Source organism: Rana temporaria, chromosome 8 (genome assembly GCF_905171775.1).
Source record: "Rana temporaria chromosome 8, aRanTem1.1, whole genome shotgun sequence".
Classification (NCBI taxonomy): Eukaryota; Metazoa; Chordata; class Amphibia; order Anura; family Ranidae; genus Rana; species Rana temporaria.
The window spans coordinates 166,193,494-166,217,780 of record NC_053496.1 but is presented as its reverse complement, the minus strand read 5'-3'; the positions used below and the strand labels follow the sequence as shown (position 1 = coordinate 166,217,780).

General features: G+C 48.8%; 2 protein-coding genes across 4 annotated transcripts; both read left to right on the top strand.

The window, feature by feature from the left end:
• Nucleotides 1-7,602, top strand: LOC120909896 (spore wall protein 2-like). 3 transcript variants are annotated; one of them, XM_040321696.1, is made up of 3 exons: nt 1-142; nt 5,602-6,483; nt 6,592-7,602. In XM_040321696.1, the coding sequence occupies exons 2-3, from the start codon at nt 5,652-5,654 to the stop codon at nt 7,188-7,190; spliced, it is 1,431 nt and encodes a 476-aa protein (XP_040177630.1). In that variant the 5' UTR covers nt 1-142; nt 5,602-5,651; the 3' UTR covers nt 7,191-7,602. The 3 variants fall into 3 exon arrangements, with proteins under 3 accessions (XP_040177630.1, XP_040177628.1, XP_040177629.1); XM_040321694.1 differs by having other exon boundaries at nt 13-142; nt 5,602-7,601; XM_040321695.1 differs by having other exon boundaries at nt 13-168; nt 5,602-7,601.
• Nucleotides 7,603-12,261: 4,659 nt separating this feature from the next.
• Nucleotides 12,262-15,755, top strand: LOC120909941. Its single transcript, XM_040321761.1, has 2 exons — nt 12,262-12,357; nt 14,518-15,755. The coding sequence occupies exon 2, from the start codon at nt 14,572-14,574 to the stop codon at nt 15,442-15,444; it is 873 nt and encodes a 290-aa protein (XP_040177695.1). The 5' UTR covers nt 12,262-12,357; nt 14,518-14,571; the 3' UTR covers nt 15,445-15,755.
• The last annotated feature ends 8,532 nt before the right edge of the window (nt 15,756-24,287 follow it).

The window sequence follows — 24,287 nt, the reverse complement described above, 5'->3', positions numbered from 1 at the left end:
CTCACACATGCGCAGCAGATAGCCTAAATTAGTTGTCCACATGATTTGTGTTTAACGCCCGGAGGCGGGGCCAGTCTAGTGACGTCACCCGGCAGAAGAAACGCAGAGGGAAGAATGGGGAGAGCGTGAGCGGTGGAATCAGGTAGAGAGGAAGTCATGGCGGTACAGGTGGGGGTCTGGACGGATGGCTTGTAATGTGTGCAGGTGACAGTTTCCATGTCACACACTCAGATAACAGAAGGTTGTCTCAGAACTTTGGCTCCTGTCCGCCATTGGTCTTGTTTAGAACACATTCAGGAGATGTTGATGGCTGTGTCCCCGCCCTCCCCCGCTGAACGCTGTGGTATCTTCCGCTGACCCCACCTCACTGCCAAGTCCTAATGATGTAGTGGGTCATAGGACGGAACCATGACGGGCAGTGGGGGGGGACACAGGCATCTGATACCCCCAGAATCATAAGTAGGCTGCTGTCAGGAGCCCTAAGAATATCACATTCCCCATAGATAAAGGGGATTGAAACCCAACATTTCAAACCATCAATTTATGTGCGCCCGTGAAATGGCAACAAACATCAGTACCCTATATTTTCTGGCTATGTTATCAAGGCAGATTGCCGTTCTGACAGAGATAAAGTTGGAGATCATGGCCCGGATTCAGATAGCAGTTACGACGGCGTATCTCCGGATACGGCTTCGTAACTCTGAGTTGCGGGGTCGTATCTATGCGACTGATTCAGAGAATCAGTTACGCATAGATTTCCCTAAGATCCGACTGGCGTAAGTGTCTTACACCGTCGTATCTTAGGCTGCATATTTACGCTGGCCGCTAGGTGGCGCTTCCGTAGATTTACGCGAGGAATATGCAAATTATGTAGATACGCAGATTCAGAAACGTACGTCCGCCCGGCGCATTTTCTTTACGTCGTTTACGTAAGGCTTTTTCCGGCGTAAAGTTACCCCTGCTATATGAGGCGTATCCTATGTTAAGTATGAACGTCGTTCCCGCGTCGAATTTTGAAAATTTAGCGTAAGTCGTTCGCGAATAGGGCTGTACGTAAGTTACGTTCACGTCTAAAGCAATGACGATTTGCGGCGGAATTTCGAGCATGCGCACTGGGATTCTTTCACGAACGGCACATGCGCCGTTCGTAAAAAAAATCATATACGTGGGGTCACAATTAATTTTAATAAAACACGCCCCCAACATCCCCATTTGAATTATGCGGGCTTACGCCGGACCACATACGTTACGCCGCCTTAACTTAGGGCGCAAGATCTTTCTGAATACGGAACTTGCGCCCTGATACGCCCGCCGATAGATACACTATTGTATCTGAATCCGGGTCCTTGTGTTCCTGCTAAGCAGCAACACGGATCTCTGTCTTCATCCAGTCAGACCATCCCCCACACAGTTAGAAAGCACCAGCTAGGAGCACACTTAACCCATTGATCGCCCCCTAGTGTTAACCCCTTCCCAGCCAGTGTCATTAGTACAGTGACAGTGCATATTTTTAGCACTGATCACTGTATTGGTGTCACTGGTCCGCAAAAAAAAAGCGTCACTTAGTGTTCGATTTGTTCGATGAAAGAACGCAGTCCCAGTAAAAATCGCTGATCGCCACCATTACTAGTAAAAATAAATAAATAAAAAAAGTCCATAAAAATATCCTATACTTTTTTGCAACCAGTCAATATACATTTATTATTACTGACAGAATTAAATAATCTACACTGATTAGAGCAGGGTTTGACAAATTTGCTTGGAATCTAGGAGCCAGCTAAATAAAGTTAGGAGCCAGAAAACGCGCCCCGTCCCGCCGAGCTTGCGCGCAGAAGCGAACACATACGTGAGCAGCGCCCGCATATGTAAACGGTGTTCAAACCACACATGTGAGGTATCGCCGCGATTGGTAGAGCGAGAGCAATAATTCTAGCCCTAGACCTCCTTTGTAACTCAAAACATGCAACCTGTAAAAAAAATTTAAACGTCGCCTATGGAGATTTTAAAGGGTAAAAGTTTGTCGGCATTCCACGAGCGGACGTAATTTTGAAGCGTGACATGTTGGGTATGAATTTAGTCGGCGTAACATTATCTTTCATAATATTAAAAAAATGGGGATAACTTTACTGTTGTCTTATTTTTTATTTAAAAAAAGTGTAATTTTTTCCCAAAAAAGTGCGCTTGTAAGACCGCTGCGCAAATACGGTGTGACAGAAAGTATTGCAACGATCGCCATTTTATTCTCTAGGATGTTAGGATAAAAAATATATATAATGTTTGGGGGTTCTAATTAGAGGGAAGAAGATGGCAGTGAAAATAGTGAAAAATTACATTAGAATTGCTGTTTAACTTGTAATGCTTCACTTGTAATACCAACGGCCACCACCAGATGGCGCCAGCTCACACATCTGGTGGTAATAACTTGTAATACCAAAGGCTCACCACCAGATGGTTCCCCCCTTCCAAGCCAAGTCGCCAGGACCCTATTTCTAGTCGCCATGGCGACCTGGCGACCGGGATTTGTCGAGCCCTGGATTAGAGTTATTTTTTTTTTAATATATACAGCGGAACCTTAGTTTACAGTTAATGTGTGTTTTGAATAAACGTGCAGCTTTTTTTTTTTTAATCCTGACTCTGTTTGGGAGTGTTGTCTCACAAAACGAGCAGAATTCTAGCGAATGGGGTGTGCAGTACCGCATTTGACCAGGGGTGCCGGAGACACTCGAAACAGTTCGGAAATAGTCGGAATCACTCTGAAACACTCCGTCCCTAATTTTTTCAGAGATCAGCTGAGCTATCCCCAAGTATTTCCGAGGCTCTCCGGCGCCCCCCCCCACCTCTGGCCACATGCAGTAATTGCATGCCATAGAAGTCAATGCGAAACAAATGTTTCCATTGACTTCTATGGGGGAAACTCGCTTTAAATTGCGAGTGATTTGGATTACAAGCATTCTCCTGGAACGGATTATGCTCGTAATATAAGGTTCCACTGTAAATGTAATTTGGGTTCAGTGTTGCATGACCGCGGAATTGACAGTTACAGTAGCGCAGCGCTGAATAGGAAAACATGCCCTGGTCATGAAGGGGGGTTAAACTTTCCAGAGGTCAAAAATTGCTAAATAAATACAAGGGGGCATTACCTACCTTCAGTGTGATGTGTCCCTTGTGCTTCTGTCTCAGAAGTTCTCTTCCTATGACAATGCCCACACCTGCCACCGCAGTCCTCCAGAGCAGCGGGGGTTAATGGAACCAAGAAGCTTTCATTGGCACTTATCAAGAGTATGCCCATCAAGAGTATGCCCAGCCTTTCTGCTCAGCTCCGCCCTTCATAAAAACTGTACCTACAGCTTCTGTGAACAGACGAAGGGCGAGCGATTAAAAAGGCCGCCCCCCTCCATTCATAGATTGTGTTTCAGTAAGGGCCCTTTCACACTGGTGCGTTTTTGCCGCGTTTTCGCGGTAAAAATAGCGCTATTAAAACGCTCCCCATGCCCCCTCCATTGAAATTAATTAAAAACCGCTGTAAAAACGGAGCGTTAAAATCGCGGTAAAATACCGCAATTTTACTGCGTTTTTACTGCGATTTTACCGCGTTTTTAATTCATTTCAATGGAGAGGGGCACGGGGAGAATTTTAATAGCTCTATTTTTACCGCAAAAATTCGGTAAAAACGCACCAGTGTGAAAGGGCCCTTATAGATGCTGTAGGACAGCTTCTATGAATGGAGATGCTGGGTGGAAAGGACGGGCAGGGTTGGGCTCTACTGGTGGCAGCCTGTGGCCACTCCCCCCCAACCAAACAAGATGATTACGATGGCAAGAGTGAGGGTATCAGAGGAGAAAGATTACTAATGAACTAGAGGACAGAAGCACAAGGGACCCATCACATTGGAGGTAAGCAGTGCCGATCCTGACCTCCCTGGGGGCCCTAAGCAAAATGACATGGCACATTAAAAATGAGAAGCGGGGGGCGCTGACGACAGTGACATGTCACAATAACCACTTAAGAACCGCCTCCTGCACATATACGTCGGCAGAATGGCACATCCACGTACAGGTACGTCCTGTACTGGTACCCACCCGTGGGTCGCGGGCGCACGCCCGCGGCGCGCTCCCGCGGCCCGGGCCGAAGCTCCGTGACCAGGACGGTGGGTCCCGCGGACCCGATCGCTGCTGGAGTGCGGCGATCGGTCCCCGGAGCTGAAGAACGCGGAGAGCCGTGTGTAAACACGGCTTCCCCGTGCTTCCCTGTGGCGGGGGCATCGATCGTGTCATCCCCTTTATAGGGAGACACAATCAATAACGTCAGACCTACAGCCACACCCCCCTACAGTTGTAAACACACACTAGGTGAAGCCTAACACGTTCAGCGCCCCCTGTGGTTAACTCCCAAACTGCAATTGTCATTTCCACAATAAACAATGCAATTTAAATGCATTTTTTGCTGTGAAAATTACAACGGTCCCAAAAATGTGTCAAAATTGTCCGAAGTGTCCGCCATAATGTCGCAGTCACGAAAAAAATCGCTGATCGCCGCCATAAGTAGTAAAAAAATAAATAATTATAAAAATGCAATAAAACTATCCCCTATTTTGTAAACGCTATACATTTTGCGCAAACCAATTGATAAACGCTTATTGCGATTTTTTTTTTTTTATACCAAAAAAAGGTAGAAGAATACGTATCGGCCTAAACTGAGGGAAAAAAAATGTTTTTTTTTATATTTTTGGGGGATATTTATTATAGCAAAAAGTAAAAAATATTGAATTTTTTTCAAAATTGTCGCTCTATTTTTGTTTATAGCGCAAAAAATAAAAACCGCAGAGGTGATCAAATACCACCAAAAGAAAGCTCTATTTGTGGGGAAAAAAGGACGCCAATTTTGTTTGGGAGCCACGTCGCACGACCGCGCGATTGTCTGTTAAAGCGACGCAGTTCCGAATCGCAAAAAGGGGCAAGGTCCTTTAGCAGCATTTTGGTCCGGGTCTTAAGTGGTTAAAGAAAGTTGAGAAGCGGGGGGTAGGGGGCGTTCTGCTGTCGGAAATGACATCTTACATTAAATTGAGAAGCAGGGGGTGCTGACTTCTTACCTCTTCTCCCATGCAGCCAGCGAGTTGAGAAGCGGGGTGAGGGGGCGAAAATGACTTCTCACCAGGCGGGGGCCTCTAGTAATTTTGGGGGGCCCTTCGCAGCTTTGCGGGGCCCTAAGTGACTTGCATAGAGAGCCTATGGGGTGGATCGGCCCTGGAGGTAAGTAATGTCCCATGTCACCAGGTGGGGCCTCTAGTAATTTGGGGGGCCCTTCGCAGCTTTGCGGGGCCCTAAGCGGCTTGCATAGTGAGCCTATAGGGCGGATCGGCCCTGGAGGTAAGTAATGTCCCATGTCACCAGGCGGGGCCTCTAGTAATTTGGGGGGGCCCTTCGCAGCTTTGCGGGGCCCTAAGCGGCTTGCATAGAGAGCCTATAGGGCGGATCGGCCCTGGAGGCAAGTAATGTCCCATGTCGTCGTCCTTCCTTTTTTTTTTTTTTTAGGGAACGTAGGCTTAAAATGTTATATGTACATATAGTTGGCATTGAATGTTTTCATCTTTTTTTTCTGTAGATGGCGCTCTAAGCAATAACACGGAGATATTTCACAAGCCTGTCGAAAAGATGGAGGATAAAAGCGACAATGACCGCCGTCTCTGTGAAGATGGCCTTCGTAATAAGCGCAGTGTGAGGAAAAGGAAGCCTACTGGGAGAACAACTGTTGGAAGAGAGACCACCTTCCATACCACTGTTACTGCGCCCAGTAGCCAAACAAAAACCTCAAATCCTGACTCTTGTGAGAGGGAAAAGTTTGACGGCTGTGGCAGATTTGCAGTAAAAAAAAGAAACATTCAGGTGAAAGAAGAATACGTGTCGTCTGGAGAAGAAGACATATCTGGGAAAGGAAAAGAATTTGGGTCCTCCAGGGAAGAAGATATATCCAGGAAAGGAAAAGAACATGTGACCTTCAGGGAAACGGACACATCTGAGAAAGGAGAACATGGGTCCTTCAGGGAAGCAGACACATTTAGGAAAGGAGAGGAATGTGTATCCTCCAGGAAAGTAGACAGATCTGAAAAAGGAAAACGTGGGTCCTCCAGGGAAGACGATACATCTGGGAAAGGAGAAGAACATGTGTCCTTCAGGGAAGCAGACACATTTAGGAAAGGAGAGCAACGTGTATCCTTCAGGGAAGCAGACAGAGCTGAAAAAGGAAAACGTGGGTCCTCCAGGGAAGCGGACATACCTGAGAAAGGAGAAGAACATGGGTCCTCCAGGGAAGCGGACACATCTGAGAAAGGAGAAGAACATGGGTCCTCCAGGGAAGCAGACACATTTAGGAAAGGAGAGCAACGTGTATCCTCCAGAGAAGCAGACAGAGCTGAAAAAGGAAAACTTGGGTCCTCCAGGGAAGACGACACATCTGGGAAAGAAAAAGAACATGGGTCCTCCAGGGAAGCGGACACACCTGGGAAAGGAGAAGAACATGGGTCCTTCAGGGAAGCGGACACATCTGAGAAAGGAGAAGAACATGGGTCCTCAAGGGAAGTGGACACATTTAGGAAAGGAGAGCAACGTGTATCCTCCAGGGAAGCAGACAGAGCTGAAAAAGGAAAACGTGGGTCCTCCAGGGAAGACGACACATCTGGGAAAGAAAAAGAACATGTATCTTCTGCTGAAGAAGCTCCTTCTCCTGGGGAAGGAGATCTAGGAAGTATTGAGACTGTTGAAGACTCTCCTGTCACTCAGCACAAACAGGGATGGGACATGTTAAAGTTTAATATAGGCCGATCCAGAGAGATCTCAGAGGACCTCAGGAAGCAAGTTGTTGAAGCTCATAAGAGTGGAAAGGGTTACAAAAGGATCGCCAAAGACTTGGACTTGCATCAGTCCACGGTAAGGCAGATTGTCTATAAATGGAAAAAATTCAGCACTGTAGCCACTCTCCCTAGGAGCGGGCGCCCTACAAAGATCGGCGCAAAGGCGCGCCGTACGATTCTCAAACATTTGACGGAGAACCCTAGGGTGACGGCAAAGGACCTGAAGGCATCTCTGGCACTTGATAATATCAATGTTCATGAGTCCACCATAAGGAAAACTTTGAACAAGTGGTGCTCATGGGACTTTATTATGGAGGAGGACACTGCTGTCCAACCAGAATAATTGGGTTTGCCTTCTGAAGACCTCTTTGGGGTTGCGCTTGGAGTTTTCCTTGGCTTTTTTCTAACATACGTTGCTTTTCAATAGTGCTTGCTGCAATGGCCAGTTAGAGGTGGGGGGGCAGCAGATTCCTTTTTTCTTTTTCATAGTAATTTTCTTTGGGCAGTCGAGACAGCAATTAAGCTTTTTTGGTAAATGTACATAGCATCATATTAGGGTTGTCCCGATACCGATACTAGTATCGGGACCGATACCGAGTATTTGCGGGAGTACTTGTACAGGACGTACCTGTACGTGGATGTGCCCCGATGCCTAAATAGAATACTCGGCCCCACCGCCGCCGCTACACCACATCCCGCCGGCCGCCTGGTTAATACGAGCGGGGAACATTACAGCTTTCATTTGAATAGCTGTAATGTTCCCGCCGCGCCGCATATAGACACTCCCCCTTGCTCGGGTGATCTGTCCAATCCCGAGCAAGGGGGAGTGTCTATACGCAGCGCGGCGCGAATCATTACAGCTATTCAAATGAAAGCGTAATGTTCCCCACTCGTATTAGCGGCGCGGCAGCATGCAGGTAAGGGGGGGGGGACATGGCTGCATATATGGGGGGACATGGCTGCATATATGGGGGGACATGGCTGCATATATGGGGGGACATGGCTGCATATATGGGGGGACATGGCTGCTTATATGGGGGGACATGGCTGCTTATATGGGGGGACATGGCTGCTTATATGAGGGGACATGGATGCTTATATGGGGGGACATGGCTGCATATATGGGGGGACATGGCTGCTTATATGAGGGGACATGGCTGCATATATGGGGGGACATGGCTGCATATATGGGGGGACATGGCTGCTTATATGGGGGGACATGGCTGCATATATGGGGGGACATGGCTGCATATATGGGGGGACATGGCTGCATATATGGGGGGACATGGCTGCATACATGGGGGGACATGGCTGCTTATATGGGGGGACATGGCTGCTTATATGGGGGGACATGGCGGCATCTGTGTGGGGACATGGCTGCATCTGTGGGGGGACATGGCTGCATCTGTGGGGGGACATGGCTGCATCTGTGGGGGGACATGGCTGCATCTGTGGGGGGACATGGCTGCATATGTGGGGGGGGACATGGCTGCATCTGTGGGGGGACATGGCTGCATCTGTGGGGGGACATGGCTGCATCTGTGGGGGGACATGGCTGCATATGTGGGGGGGGACATGGCTGCATATGGGGGGGGGACATGGCTGCATTTGGGGACACATTTAAAAAAAAGTATTGGTATTCGGTATCGGCGAGTACTTGAAAAAAAGTATCGGTACTCGTACTCGGTCCTAAAAAAGTGGTATCGGGACAACCCTACATCATATTAAATAAATTTAAAAAAATCAGCCTACTGACACAAAACATTTATCCAAACTGTGAAACATGGTGGAGATAGCTTCATAGATGTGCTGCCTCAAAGCACTGATTGCAATTGGCGTGGGACCAGGGAATTCTAAATTGTATCAAGTTCTTGTGCAGAATGTCCAGGTATTTGCCCAGGATCCAAAACTAAATATCTAAAAATGTAAAGGCTGAATTCCAGGAATTCAGCAACATTGCAAAAAGTGAAGGCACACTATGAGTTAAGTCCAAGGAGGTGCATGACTTCTCACAAACTTACCTCTATTATTTATATACGACAGGTTTATGGCCCAACACCAGCCCCAGTGTCCCGGATTGCAGCCACAACAGCCCCAGTGTCCCTGATTGCAGCCACACCAGCCCCAGTGTCCCTGATTGCAGCCACACCAGCCCCAGTGTCCCAGATTGCAGCCACGCCCGCCAGCCCCAGTGTCCCGGATTGCAGCCACGCCCGCCAGCCCCAGTGTCCCTGATTGCAGCCACAACAGCCCCAGTGTCCCTGATCCCAGCCCCAGTGTCCTTGATCCCAACCACACCATCCCCGCTGTCTGGGATCACAGCCACACCAGTCTTGCTGTCTCTGATCACCACCAAACCAATCATAGCCAAGAGAAAGTGGTTTGAATCTAGCAGCTGAAGAAAAGTACTGCGGGGGGAAAAAAAACAATGCAGCAAAAGTTTTTTTTAATTTTTATTTAATATATTTTTTTAATGGGTTCTTCATTTTATATGATTTTTTTTGTCTGGAGATCGGCTGAAGACCCATGTTAAATAAAGACGTGGCAGTATGAAATGTTGTGTTTGTTCAATGTTGTTCTTAAGCTGATGAGCTGCAGTCTTCAGGGTTCAGATACACTTCAGGGCTCACGTTGTCGGGTGTTCATGTCCAATGCATGTCCAATGCAGAAGGACAGCGGGCAGTAGGAGAATGGAGTGGGGGCGCAGAAGGACAGCGGGCCAGAGGAGAATGGAGGGGGGGCAGAAGGACAGTGGGCCGGAGGAGAACTGAGGGTGGGCACAGAAGGACAGCTGGCCGGAGGGGGGGCGCAAGAAGGACAGCGGGCAGTAGCAGAACTGAGTTTGGGCACAGAAGGACAGCGGGCCAGAGGGGGGTCACAGAAGGACAGCAGGCCGGAGGAGAACAAAGGAGGGCGGGTGTAGAAGGACAGCGGGCCGGAGGAGAGCAGGGGTGCAGAAGGGCCGCGGGCTGAAGGAGAATGGAGGGGGGCGCAGAAGGACAGCGGGCCAGATGAGAATAGAGGGGGGCACAGAAGGACAGCGGGCCGGAGGAGAACAGAGGGGGGCACAGAACGACAGCAGGCCGGAGGAGAACAGAGGGGGGCACAGAAGAAAAGCGGGCTGGAGGAGAATGGAGGGGGCGCAGAAGGACAGCAGTCCGGAGGAGAACAGAGGGGGGCACAGAAGGACAGCGGGCCGGAGGAGAACAGAGGGGGGCACAGAAGGACAGCAGGCCGGAGGAGAACAGAGGGGGGCACAGAAGAAAAGCGGGCTGGAGGAGAATGGAGGGGGCGCAGAAGGACAGCAAGCTGGAGGAGAACAGAGGGGGGGCACAGAAGGACAGCGGGTCAGAGGAGAACAAAGGGGGGTCATAGAAGGACAGCGGGCCGGAGGAGAATGTGGGAAACAGCGGGCCGGAGGAGAATGGAGGGGAGGTGCAGAAGAACAGCGGGCCGGAGGAGAACAAAGGAGGGGGCGCAGAGGGTCAGAGGAGAACGGAGGGGGGAGACAGAAGGACAGCTGGCCTGAGGAACTGAGGGGGTGCAGAAGGACAGTGGGCCAGAGGGGGGCACAAAAGGACAGCGGGCCAGAGGAGAACGGAGGGGGGGGCGCAGAAGGATAGTGGGCTGGAGGAGAACGGAGGGGGGGGCTCAGAGGGACAGTGGGCCGGAGGAGAAGAGAGGATGGCGGGCGTAGAAGGACATCGGTCCAGAAAAGAACAGGCAGCGCAGAAGGGCAGCGTGCTGGAAGAGAGCGGAGGGCAGCGCAGAAGGGCAGTGTGCTGGAGTAGAGCGGAGGGGGGCATAGAAGGACAGCGGGCCGGAGGAGAACAGAGGGGGGCACAGAAGGACAGCAGGCCGGAGGAGAACAGAGGGGCACAGAAGGAGAGCAGGCCGGAGGAGAACAGAGGGGGGCACAGTAGGACAGCTGGCCGGAGGAGAACAGGGCACAGTAGGACAGCTGGCGGCAGGAGAACAGAGAAGGACAGTGGGCCCAGAGGAGAATGGAGGGGGGCGCAGAAGGACAGCGGGCCGGAGGAGAACAAAGGAGGGGGCGCAGAGGGTCAGAGAAGAACTGAGGGCGGGGACAGAAGGACAGCTGGCCTGGAGAACTGAGGGGGCGCAGAAGGACAGTGGGCCAGAGGGGGGGCACAAAAGGACAGCGGGCCAGAGGAGAACAGAGGGGGGGCGCAGAAGGATAGTGGGCTGGAGGAGAACGGAGGGGGGGGCTCAGAGGGACAGCCGGCCTGGAGGAGAAGAGAGGATGGCGGGCGTAGAAGGACATCGGGCCGGAAAAGAACGGGCAGCGCAGAAGGGCAGCGGGCTGGAGGAGAGCGGAGGGGGGCATAGAAGGACAGCAGGCCGGAGGAGAGCGGAGGGGGGCATAGAAGGACAGCGGGCCGGAGGAGAACAGAGGGGGGCACAGAAGGAGAGCAGGCCGGAGGAGAACAGAGGGGGGCACAGAAGGACAGAGGAGGGCATAGGACAGTGGGCCCAGAGGAGAATGGAGGGGGGCGCAGGAGGACCAGAGGACAACAAAGGGGGGCGCATAAGGACAGCGGGCCAGGGGAGAATGGAGGGGGGGCGCAGAGAGACGGTGGGCCAGAGGAGAATGGAGGAGTGGCGCAGAAAAACAGTGGGCCGGAGGAGGACACATGGAGGATATGCCAGTGCCGCCCAGTATCAGCCCTGCTGCTGGGAGATGGCAGGGCACTCGCGGGTGTCCGGGAGAATCCTGCACCTCGCTGGAGACTTGGGATGTCTGTTATTACAGTAATAGATTTTAGAAGTGGACCCTTCTGAGTCATCTACAATACAAAAATAATAATAATATTGCCATTAATAATGACAATCTTATTCATAGATATTATTATTACAGTAATATATTTTAGGAGCTGGTCCTTCTGAATCTACTATACAATAAAATGAATCGTACCCAAGACAATAATAACAATAGCAATATTAATAATTATTGTTACAGTAAAATATTTTGGGAGCTGAATCATCTACAGAACAAAAATCATCCTAATAATACTTATTCGGGATAATAATAAACATAATTTTAATATTATTGTTAATATTTTAATTTTTATTAATATTTTTATTTTGTACTGGAGATGATTTAGGGAGCAGCTCCTAAAATATCTTACTGTAATAATAATAATTGAGTAATGTTAGATAATACAGACAGGCCACTTCCTACAAGTCACCACTCATCACACACTGCATTCAATACATTCCTATGTACAGTTATGGCTTTGTTTGCCCTTCTCCAAGATGGCCGCCGCGCTGCTTCCTGTGTTAGCCACAGAACCCTCGCACATGCGCAGTAGACAGCTCATGATCCGCGTTCCGCAGCCAGACCCCTCTCTGTGCCTCTGGCCGCACATGCGCAGGAGATAGCGGATGTTGCTGAAATCACGTGTGCACCCCCGGAAGAGGCGGGACTGAGCTGGTGACATCAAGGACTGCTGAGGGAAGAAGGTGGAGAGTGGTAGCGGTGGAATCAGGTAGAGGAGTTTATTATGGAGGTACAGGGGGGTGTCTGGTGTGTGATTGGGTGGAGGGAGAATGCTGCCATGGCACTGACTCAGAGAAGGCTGTCTGTGGACTTTTGCATTCTTAAAGGGATAGTCCACCTTGTACAACAATGTGATAAATGCATTCATTGTGTGCAAAATAACACATGTGCATGGATTCCATGTTTGTATTGGATCCTGCAGAGCGTTACAGCTCTGGTTAGCGTGTGAGGGGTGCAATGTCCCGCCCCTCCGCTCTGTACATGTTGGGTATCTATTTACTCGGCGTAACGTCATCTTTCACATTATACAAAAAAATGGGCTAACTACTGTTTTTTTATTATTTTTTAATTCCAAAAAATCCCCCCCTCCCCCTCTGGTGCCACAATTGGCACCTTTCAGGGGGGAGGGGGTGCAGATACCGTATAGCCATGAATGCGGCGCCCACCTCATAGCCATGAATGCAGCGCCCACCTCATAGCCATGAATGCAGCGCCCACCTCATAGCCATGAATGCAGCGCCCACCTCATAGCCATGAATGCAGCAACCACTCCATAGTCATGAATGCAGCTCCCATCGTATAGCCATGAATGCAGCTCCCACCCCATAGCCATGAATGCAGCTCCCACTCCATAGCCATGAATGCAGCTCCCACCCCATAGCCATGAATGCAGCTCCCACTCCATAGCCATGAATGCAGCTCCCACCCCATAGCCATGAATGCAGCTCCCACCCCATAGCCATGAATGCAGCTCCCACTCCATAGCCATGAATGCAGCTCCCACCCCATAGCCATGAATGCAGCTCCCACCCCATAGCCATGAATGCAGCTCCCACTCCATAGCCATGAATGCAGCTCCCACCCCATAGCCATGAATGCAGCTCCCACTCCATAGCCATGAATGCAGCTCCCACTCCATAGCCATGAATGCAGCTCCCACCCCATAGCCATGAATGCAGCTCCCACTCCATAGCCATGAATGCAGCTCCCACTCCATAGCCATGAATGCAGCTCCCACTCCATAGCCATGAATGCAGCAACCACTCCATAGCCATGAATGCAGCAACCACTCCATAGTCATGAATGCAGCTCCCATCGTATAGCCATGAATGCAGCAACCACTCCATAGAAATGAATGGCGCACCCACCGTATAGCCATGAATGGCGCACCCACCGTATAGCCATGAATGGCGCGCCCACCGTATAGCCATGAATGCAGCACCCACCGTATGGCCATGATGCAGCGCCCACCGTATAGCCATGAATGCCGCGCCCACCGCATAGCCATGAATGCAGCACCCGCCGTATAGCCATGAATGCAGCGCCCACCGCATAGCCATGAATGCAGCTCCCACCGTATAGCCATGAATGCCGCGCCCACCGTATAGCCATGAATGCAGCTCCCACCGTATAGCCATGAATGCAGCGCCCACCGTATTGCCATGCATGCCGCGCCCACCGTATTGCCATGCATGCCGCGCCCACCGTATTGCCATGAATGCAGCTCCCACCATATGTGGGCACTGATTGGCATATGTTGGGCATGTTTTGGAACATGTGGATGGCTATGGGGGATGTACCTGGCTATCCACATGTTAAGGCTTCCCTGGTGGTCCTGGCGGCTTCCTAGGTGGTCCAGTGTGGGCATCCAAGGGAGGGCTGCGCTGTTAAAAAATCACTGCGAACCCCCCCTGTCAGGAGAGCCGCCAATCGGCTCTCTAATAGCATCTGTCAGACGCGAGCGAGGAAAAGCCGATCAACGGCTCTTCCTGTTTACATTGTGATTGGACACGGCTGATCACCTGGTAAAGCAGTGTGTCAGACTGACACACCGCACCACCCATCGCCGCGATGCGCGCCTCCATGGGTCGAGCGGCGGTTGTTATCCTGTAGGAAGTCAATAGACGTCCAGTCAGGAAAACGGAACCATTTCCCGGACGTCAATCTGCTTTTGACCGGACAGGAAGTGGTTAAGCACAGTAGAGTAGCCATCTTTGATTGTAGTAATCGGTTATACATCCCTATTATAAGATTATCCTGATGTCTCTTGATTGGGTGGACTGATTTCATAGCTCCACCATAGCTTGTCACCACGTGTATATAGTTGGCATTGAATGTTTCCATCTTCATGTTTTTGTTTTTCTGCTAGATGGAACTTTAACCAATAACACGTTGGAGATATTTCATAATCCTGTCGTAAAAGATGGAGGATAAAGTTGATCACGATGGGCTACGTAATAAGCGGCGTGTGAGGAAAAGGCGGCCTGCTAGGAAAGCATCTGCTGAAAGAGAAACCACCTCCCGTGGCACCGTAACTGCACCCGGCCACCGGGTGAAAGAAGAAGTGTCCTCTGGGGAAGAAGACGCTTACGGGAAAGGAGAAGATGTGTCCTACAGGGAAGTAGACACATCTGGGAACGGAGAAGAACATGTGTCCTCCAGGGAATCCGATACGTCTGGGAAAGGAGGAGAACATGTGTCCTCCAGGGAATCCGATGCGTCTGGGAAAGGAGAAGAACGTGTGTCCTCCAGGGAATCCGATGCGTCTGGGAAAGGAGAAGAACATGTGTCCTCCGGAGAAGACGACGCAACTTCTGGGGGTAAAGATCTGGGGAATACGAAGACTGTTCTCGTCCAAAACCCTCCTGTGACTCGGCACAAACAGAAACGTCGCACGTCCAAGTTTGCCGTAGTCCGATCCAAAGAGATCTCGGAGGACCTCCGGAAACAAGTGGTTGAAGCTCATAATAGTGGTAAAGGTTACAAAAAGATTGCCAAAAACTTGGAAATGAACCTGTCCACAGTCAAAGGGATCATTTCCAAATGGAAAAAATTCAGCACGGTGGCCACTCTTCCTAGGAGCGGGCGTCCTACAAAGATCAGCGCACAGGCACGCAACACAATCCTCAAACACATAAGGGACAACACTAGGGTGACGGCAAAAGACCTGAAGGCATCTCTGGCACTTGCTAACATCAACGTTCATGAGTCTACTATTAGGAAAACGCTGAACAAGTGGTGTTCGAGGGACTTTACCATGGAGGAGGAGGACACTGCTGTTCAACAAGAAAAATGAGGGCCTGCCTCAGTTTTTCTGAAGACCACCTGGGTCTTTCACAGCCCTAATGGAACAATTTTCTACATTAAGCTGTTTTTTAACATATGTATAGCATATAGAACACCAAATATTCACCCAAACTGTGAAGCATGGTGGAGGAAGCTTCATAGATTTGTTGCCTCATAGCACTGATCTGTTGAGGGACCAATGAAAGTTGTATTGTATCGTCATGTTCTTCTGCAGAATGTCTCGGTATCTGCAGAGGATCTGCATTGATAGTGATTCAAAACACAAGAAAATTTAAAGAAGACATAATCCCTAAGACCCCTTTCACACTGAGCGTCGGCGGTAAAACGCCGCTGTTTTTACCGCCGGCGCTATGGGGCGGATTTGCGGCGCATTTCAGGCCGCTAGCGGGGCGCATTTAACCCCCGCTAGCGGCCGAGAAAGGGTTAAAAGCAGCGCATTGTGGGCGGTATAGCCACGCTGTCCCATTGATTTCAATGGGCAGTAGAGGTGGAGGAGTGGTATACACACCGCTCCAAAGATGCCGCTAGCAGGACTTTTCTTACGGTCCTGCTAGCCGCTAGCGCAACGCTCCAGTGTGAAAGCCCTTGGGCTTTCACAATGGAGCAGTTTTTTAAGGGCGGATTGCAGGCGCTATTTTTATCACTATAGCGCCTGCAATATGCCCTCAGTGTGAAAGGGGTCTTAAGTGAAAGTTATAGTGCCTACAAAGTACAAACTATAACTATGGGGTGTGTGTGTATAATATTTTTTATATATATATATATATATATATATATATATATATATATATATTATAATCTGGGGTATCCTGTGTCTGTGTGCCCCACCTCCCCTGCAGCGCGATCGCGTCGGGCCGCACCAGCTGGTAATCGAGGCCGCAGCTTTGCGGCCTTCTGCAGGCCTATGCTTCCTTCTATGATCTGGCGCCATCTTGTGGTGGCCATTGGTATGACAAGACAACCAGCAATGCTAATGGAGCTTCCCCTGTCTGTTTTCACTGCCATCTCCTTCCCTCTAATTAGAACCCCCAAACATTATATATATTTTTTTATTCTAACACCCTAGAGCAGGGATATGCAATTAGCGGACCTCCAGCTGTTGCAGAACTACAAGTCCCTTGAGGCATAGCAAGACTCTGACAGCAACAAGCATGACACCCAGAGGCAGAGGCATGATGGGACTTGTAGTTTTGCAACAGCTGGAGGTCCGCTAATTGCAGAAGAGGGCCCTAGAGAATAAAATTGCGATCATTGCAATACTTTCTGTCACACCGCAGTGCGCAGCGGCACTTTTTTGGGGAAAAAATACACTTTTTTTTTTTAATTAAAAAATAAGACAACAATTTGGATATGTATATCTTTTGCGGCCCCTGGGCTACTAAAGATGTATACTGTATTTATCAGCGCTACCTCAGAGGGGACAGGGAGAGGGGCATCACAAGTGCTTACTTAGCGGCATCTGTACTAGGAAGTTCTGTCTCCTGGGCTGCCATTGGATCATAGAAGGCAGGACTTGGTATTAAAGAGGCCGCCGAGAAAACAGGATATTCTCCTGCATGTAATCTCTTAGCCCTCGTCCTGTCCCCTCCGAGGCTGCAAATGGGCATGGGTCAGGCTGGGTACATGGCAATGGGGAGGCTGCATTGATGGGCACTGACCCTTATTTTGCTTCACAGTTCTTTATTTAAAATTGTTTTTTTTTTTTTTCCTGAATCTTCCCTCTTAACCACTTAACGACCGCCACATGTATATATACGTCCACAGAATGGCACGTACAGGCAGATGGGCGTACATGTACGTCCCTGCCTTTCCGCGGGTCGGGGGTCTGATCGGGACCCCCCCCTCCTGGTACATGCGTCGGTCGGAAATCGTCTGGGAGCGATCCGGGATGAGGGGGCGGCTATTCGTTTCTAGCCACCCCCTCGCGATCGCTCCCCGGAGCTGAAGAACGGGGAGAGCCGCATGTAAACACGGCTTCCCCGTGCTTCACTGTGGCGGCTGCATCGATCGAGTGATCTCTTTTATAGGGAGACTCGATCGATGACGTCAGACCTACAGCCACACCCCCCTACAGTTGTAAACACACACTAGGTGAAACATAACTCCTTCAGCGCCCCCTGTGGTTAACTCCCAAACTGCAACTGTCATTTTCACAGTAAACAATGCAATTTAAATGCATTTTTTGCTGTGAAAGTGACAATGGTCCCAAAAATGTGTCAAAATTGTCCGAAGTGTCCGCCATAATGTCGCAGTCACGAAAAAAAAAACGCTGATCGCCGCCATTAGTAGTAAAAAAAAAAAATATTAATAAACATGCAATAAAACTATCCCCTATTTTGTAAACGCTATAAATTTTGCGCAAACGAATCGATAAGCACTTATTGCGATTTTTTTTTTTTTTTTTTAACCAAAAATAGGTAGAAGAATACGTATCGGCCTAAACTGAGGGAAAAAAAATGTTTATATATATTTTTGGGGGATATTTATTATAGCAAAAAGTAAAAAATATTGAATTTTTTTTTCAAAATTGTCGCTCTATTTTTGTTTATAGCGCAAAAAATAAAAACCGCAGAGGTGATCAAATACCACCAAAAGAAAGCTCTATTTGTGGGGAAAAAAGGACGCCAATTTTGTTTGGGAGCCACGCAGTGGCAAATCGCAAAAGCCTGGGCCTTTAGCTGCATTTTGGTCCGGGGCTTAAGTGGTTAAAGTGAAGGTGCGTGTCATACGCCGATAAATAACACTCACTAGCTCATCCTTGGTCTTGAACGGCTGCTTGGGGATTCATTGGGGCCACAAAAGATATATATCTATAAAGATATCTAGCTACAAATAACACGCCCAAGCTCAACTCTTCACCACAAAGGCAGGAGAACTCTTGTTGCGCGGTGTATTAGTTGCTCAAACAAACACCCTTAGACCGAATTTTAATGGTTCAAAGAATGTCGGGCAAAAATGGTCGGCCCTCACGCATGTTCACTTCATCAAATCTGGCCCTCGTTGAAAAAAGTTTGGACACCCCTGATCTAGGGCGATCAAAGGTTTAAATGTGTGTTTAACGATGTGTAATATGTGCTGCTTTTACTAATAGAGCTCTTTGTTTCTTATCCCTTCGCAGGGATGAGAAACAGGGAGATCGTTCCTTCTGTAAAGTGGGGGCTTTGGGCTGTGATTGAATCATTGGCCAGGACTTGCTGACAGACTGTACAATCACAGCGGGTGTCGGCGAGGGACGTGACTGCGACATTATGGCGGACACTTCGGACAATTTTGACACATTTTTGGGACCATTGTCATTTTCACAGCAAAAAATGCATTTAAATTGCATTGTTTATTGTGAAAATGACAGTTGCAGTTTGGGAGTTAACCACAAGGGGGCGCTGAAGGGGTTATGTATGACCTAATATGTGTTTCTAACTGTAGGGGGGTGTGGCTGTAGGTGTGACGTCAGTGATTGTGTATCCCTATAAAAGGGATCACACGATCGATCCCACAGTGAAGAACGGGGAAGCTGTGTTTACATACAGCTCTCCCCGTTCTTCAGCTCCGGGGAGCGATCGTGGGACTCCAGCGGCGATCAGGTCCCGCGGTCCCGGAGCTTCGGACCGGGTCGCGGGCACACGCCCGCGATCCATGGCTGGGCTCTAGCACAGGACGTACCTGTATGTGCATGTGCCCAGCCGTGCCATTCTGCCGACGTAAATGTGCAGGAGGCGGTCCTTAAGCGGTTAAAGGTAATGGTTTCAACACAGGTAAACATTGTTAGGCACGCATTTAACCCTTTGATTGCTCCTAGATGTTAACCCCTTCCTAGCCAGAGTCATGAATACATCGATGGTGCATATTATTGCCACTGATCACTGTATTGGTGTCACTGGAGATGTCAGTTGCCGTTAGCCAGTTCTTACAAAGTGTCAGATCGCCCGCGGTCCCGCTATAAGTTGCGGATTGCCACCATTACTAATACTGAATTATTATTTTATTTTTTTTTGTTATGCATCTCATAGTTTGTAGACACTGGCCCGGATTCAGAAAGATTTGCGCTCTATTTGCGGAGGCGCAGGGCAACGATTTTGCCCTGCGCCCCCGCAAATATTTTGCGCTGCCCTCGATTCACGGAGCAGTAGCTCCGTAAATTGCGAGGGCGCGCCTGCAAAATTGCCCGGCGTAAGCGTGCGCAATGTAAATGATCCCGCCGGGGGCGGGAATCATTTCAATTAGGCGCGCTCCCGCGCCGAGCATACAGCAAACTTTCCCGATGTGCATTGCGGCAAATGACATTGCAAGGACGTCATTTGCTTCAAAGTGAACGTGAATGGCGTCCAGCGCCATTCACAAATCACTTACGCAAACGACGTCAAATTCGAACGGCGCGACGCGGGAACGACGGGTATCCTTTAGCTGCCCCTGCTTTTAGCATGGGCAGCCTTACGCTAAAGACGCCGTACGCAACCGACGTAACTTGCGTACGCAGGGGGCGCGCAACATTGTGAATCGGCGCAAGTATGCAATTTGCATACTAAACGCTGACCACAATGGGAGCGCCCCCTAGCGGTCATCGCAAGAATGCAGCCTAAAATCAGCGTGGCATAAGAGCCTTATGCCACGCAGATTTTAGGCTGCAGTCGGCATTACGATGTTCCTGAATCGGGAGCATTCGTAACGCCGGCGCAAGTAAGCAATTGCGCTGCGTAACCTATGGTTACGCAGGCGCAATTGCTTATTGAATCAGGGCCACTATAACTTTAATGCAAATCAATCAATATACACGTACAGTGGAACCTCGGGTTGCGAGTAACGCGGTTAACGAGCAGTACCCCATTTGGCCAGAGGTGTGTGGGCGCAGGAGCCGTTCGGGAATACTCCGTTCCCGAGCCTTTTCGAGGGTTGACGAGGACAGCCAAACGATCTCGGAGTATTTCCGAATCTCTTTGGCGCCCCCCCCCCACCTCTGACCACATGCGGTATTGCATGCCATAGAAGTCGATGTGGAACTAATTATTTTCGTGTCCGTTGATGGGGAAACTCGCTTTGATGTGCGAGTGCTTTGGATTACAAGCATTCTCCTGGAATGGATTATACTCGGAATTCAAGGTTCCACTGTATTGGGATTTTCTTTTAACCAAAGACGTGGAGCGGAATACATTTTGGCCTAAACATGCGAAGAAATGTGTTTTTTGTTTTTGCACATGTTTCTTTTTCTTCAATATGTATGCTGCTTTTCGGTTTATAGCGCGCAAAACAAAAAAAAAACGCTAATTTTTGTTTGTGTACAGTATTACATGATTACGCAATTACCGGTTAGAGTAGCGCAGTGCCGAATAGCAAATGGCCTGGTCATGAAGGGGGGGGGGGATGTTCTGGAGCTGAAGTGGGGGGGGGGGGGGGAAGAGGTGGAGTTTCGCTTTAAATAAATCTGTGACAATATAAAAGGTGCATTTTATTGTTGCTGTATCTTTTTATTATATTGTAGGAGTTGTTGATGCAGAAATCCAGATATTCCTGACATTAAAAAGATGATTCTTAAAACCGTTTCTGATTTTTTTTTTTTTTTTTTTTTTATCTTAATAAAGTGTTAATGACTTTGCTTTTATGTTGACATTTTTGGGTTCTATGTGTTTTTGTTAACTTGCAGGCCTGCCTAGTAGTGATCTGATCAAGGGGTAAAAAAAGTACGGCATTCGTGGTTGCAAGTTTGCTCTCGAGTTAAATTTTTTTATTTTTTTTTGGGTCCTGATTGCTACTCCTTGTACTGCACACTGAGCGGGGAGGGGCTTGTGCAGCGCCGCTGTCTCCTATGGAGCGATCTGATAAAAACAGACAGCATGTCCGTTTTCATCAGATCTTATCCGATCCGCCATGGACCGATGGGGACGTATCGCCATCTCTCTGATTTTGGCGGATCGGGTCGGATGTCAGCGGACATGTCTCTGCTGACATCCGACGCTCCATAGGATTGCATGGAGCGGCCGTTCAGGCTGGCCGTCAAAACTGACAGGTGAAAGGGGCCTAAGTGTTCCCTTCACAATTATAATAACAATAGTATTATTAGTAATGATAATGGTTATAGTAATATATTGAGGAGCTGGCCTTTCTGAATGTCCTACAGTACAAAAATCATAATACATTTTATAATAACAGCAATAATGACAATATTGTTATGAATAATAATGATTACTATTAACCACTTCTCGCCGGCCCTATAGACGAAAGACGTCTACAGCGCGGCGCTCATCTGCCGGGAGGACGTCCTCTTGTAAACAAGTTCCCTGCGCTTGCGCGCATCGGGGAAAAACTGTGCCCGCCAGGTCACGCGGGTTCTGATGTACGCAGACGGCATTTAGAGAGCCAGGGACGTGGATCTCTGTGTGTGTGTAAACACAGAGATCCATGTCCTGTCAGGGAGAGGAGTCCGACAGTGTGTCCCTTGTACATAGGGACACAGATCGGTCTCCTCCCCCAGTCAGTCCCCCCCCCCACAGTAAGAATAACCCCTTTCTCGCCCCCTAGTGTTAACCCCTTCCCTGCCAGTCACATTTATACAGTAATCAGTGCATATTTATAGCACTGTTCGCTGTATAAATGTGAATGGTCCCAAAGAGGTCCATACAGTGAACTTGGTGTTGAGTTATTCACTTTGCGGTCAACACTGAGGACAAGGGGGCACTCTTTACGTCTAGAGGAAAAGAGATTTCACCTCCAAATACGGAAAGGTTTCTTCACAGTAAGAGCTGTGAAAATGTGGAACAGACTCCCTCCAGAGGTGGTTCTGGCCAGCTCAGTAGATTGCTTTAAGAAAGGCCTGGATACTTTCCTAAATGTACATAATATAACTGAGTACTAAGATTTGTAAGTAAAGTTGATCCAGGGTAAATCCGATTGCCTCTCGGGGGATCAGGAAGGAATTTTTTCCCCTGCTGTAGCAAATTGGATCATGCTCTGCTGGGGTTTTTTGCCTTCCTCTGGATCAACTATGGGTATGGAGTTGGGTGTATAGGATTTTACTGTGTTTTTTATTTTGTTTTTTTTTATTTTTTGTGGTTGAACTGGATGGACTTGTGTCTTTTTTCAACCTAACTATGTAAAGTAGTGTCTGAACTGTCCACCGCAATATCGCAGTCCTGACAAAAATCGCAGATAACCGCCATTACTAGTAAAAAAAAAAAAAATGCCATAAATCTATCCCCTTTGTAGACGCTATAACTTTTGCGCAAACCAATCAAAATATGTAGAAGACCACGTATCGGCCTAAACTGAGAAAAAAGATTGGGATATTTATTATAGCAAAAAATACCTTATTTATCGGGGTACTGCGCGCTCCGGCGTATAGCGCGCACCCCTAAAGTGGACCCGCATTCCTGTAAAAAAAACATTTTAGTACTTACAGTTTTGGTGTCTTGCGCGGCGTCCATCGGCGGCCTTGTCGGGTCCGGCGTCCGTCTGCGGCTTCGGTGGTGTCCTCCTCGTCGGGTCCGGCGTCCTTCTGCGGTGTCCTCCCCGCTCGATCCACTCGAGCATAGTCAGGCAGGCTCGGCTCCTCTCGCGGTCACGTCCTGTGCGTCCTGTATGTCCACGACGTGACCGCGAGAGGAGCCGAGCCTGCCCGACTATACCCGAGTGTACTGCGCTCGGTATATGCCAGCGCAGTGGTTCAAACTCGGCGCAGGAAGCGGGTATCGGCGTATACAAATTGGCCTGGGCAGGAAGGGGGTGAAAATGCCCTGTATTGAAGTGGTTAATACAGTAATGTATTTTAGATATTTAAGAAGCTGGCCCTTCTAAATCATCTACAATATAATAATAATGTCACTATTTTTTATATATATATAAAATTATAATTCCGTATATGCTCGAGTATAAGCCGATCCGAATATAAGCCGAGGACCTAATTTTACTACAAAAAACTGGGAAAACGTATTGACTCGGGTATAAGCCTAGGGTGAGAATGCAGCAGTTACTGTAAGCGGAAAAGAGGGTCAACAATGCCCATTTGCATGCCTCACTGTGCCCATTGCAACCTCACTGTGCCCATTGCAACGTACCAGAATTTCTTGACAGGCTGCAGCCATTACAACCTCACTGTGCCCATTACCTCACTGTGCCTATTACCTTACTGTGCCCATAACAACCTCCCTGTGCCCATTACCTTACTGTGCCCATCCTCACTGTGCCCATAACAACCTCACTGTGCACATTACAGCGTACCTGAAATATTTGACAGGCTGTGCTGCGGGCGTCCATTTGTTTTGTTCCGTTCCATTCCGTGATAGGCATTTGACACTGTGTTCAGTGTTCTGCCTATCATGGACGTTCTTTCATCCTCGGACAAGAGAAGGTCCGTGATTGTCGGAACACTGAACACAGTGTCAAACGCCTATCACAGAGCGGGACGGGGGACGCCCAAGGTACACTGACTCGAGTATAAGCCGATAGGGGTATTTTCAGCCCTAAAAAAGGGCTGAAAAACTCAGCTTATACTCGAGTATATACGGTATATATATATATATATATACACAGTATATATAAATAATGTATTAGTTGGCCCTTATGAATCATTTACAAAACAAAAATAAAAAGTATTATTATTAGCTGTGATATTAACCTCCTTGCGCCCACGATATAGCCGAATGATGGCTACAGCACAGGCCTTAAAGGGGTTGTAAACCTTCAAGGTTTTTCACCTTAACGTATTCCATGCCTTAAAGTGGAGGTCCGCCGACAAATACTGCAGCTGCTGACCTTTAACCACTTCCTGCCCGGTCAATAGTAAATTGACATCCGGGAAGTGGTTCTGTTATCCTGACTGGACGTCTATTGACATCCAGCAGGATA

Coding starts and splice junctions, on each gene's coding strand:
- LOC120909941 (XM_040321761.1), top strand. CDS start 14,572: ATGGAGGATAAAGTTGATCACGATGGGCTACGTAATAAGCGGCGTGTG.
- LOC120909896 (XM_040321694.1), top strand. CDS start 5,652: ATGGAGGATAAAAGCGACAATGACCGCCGTCTCTGTGAAGATGGCCTT.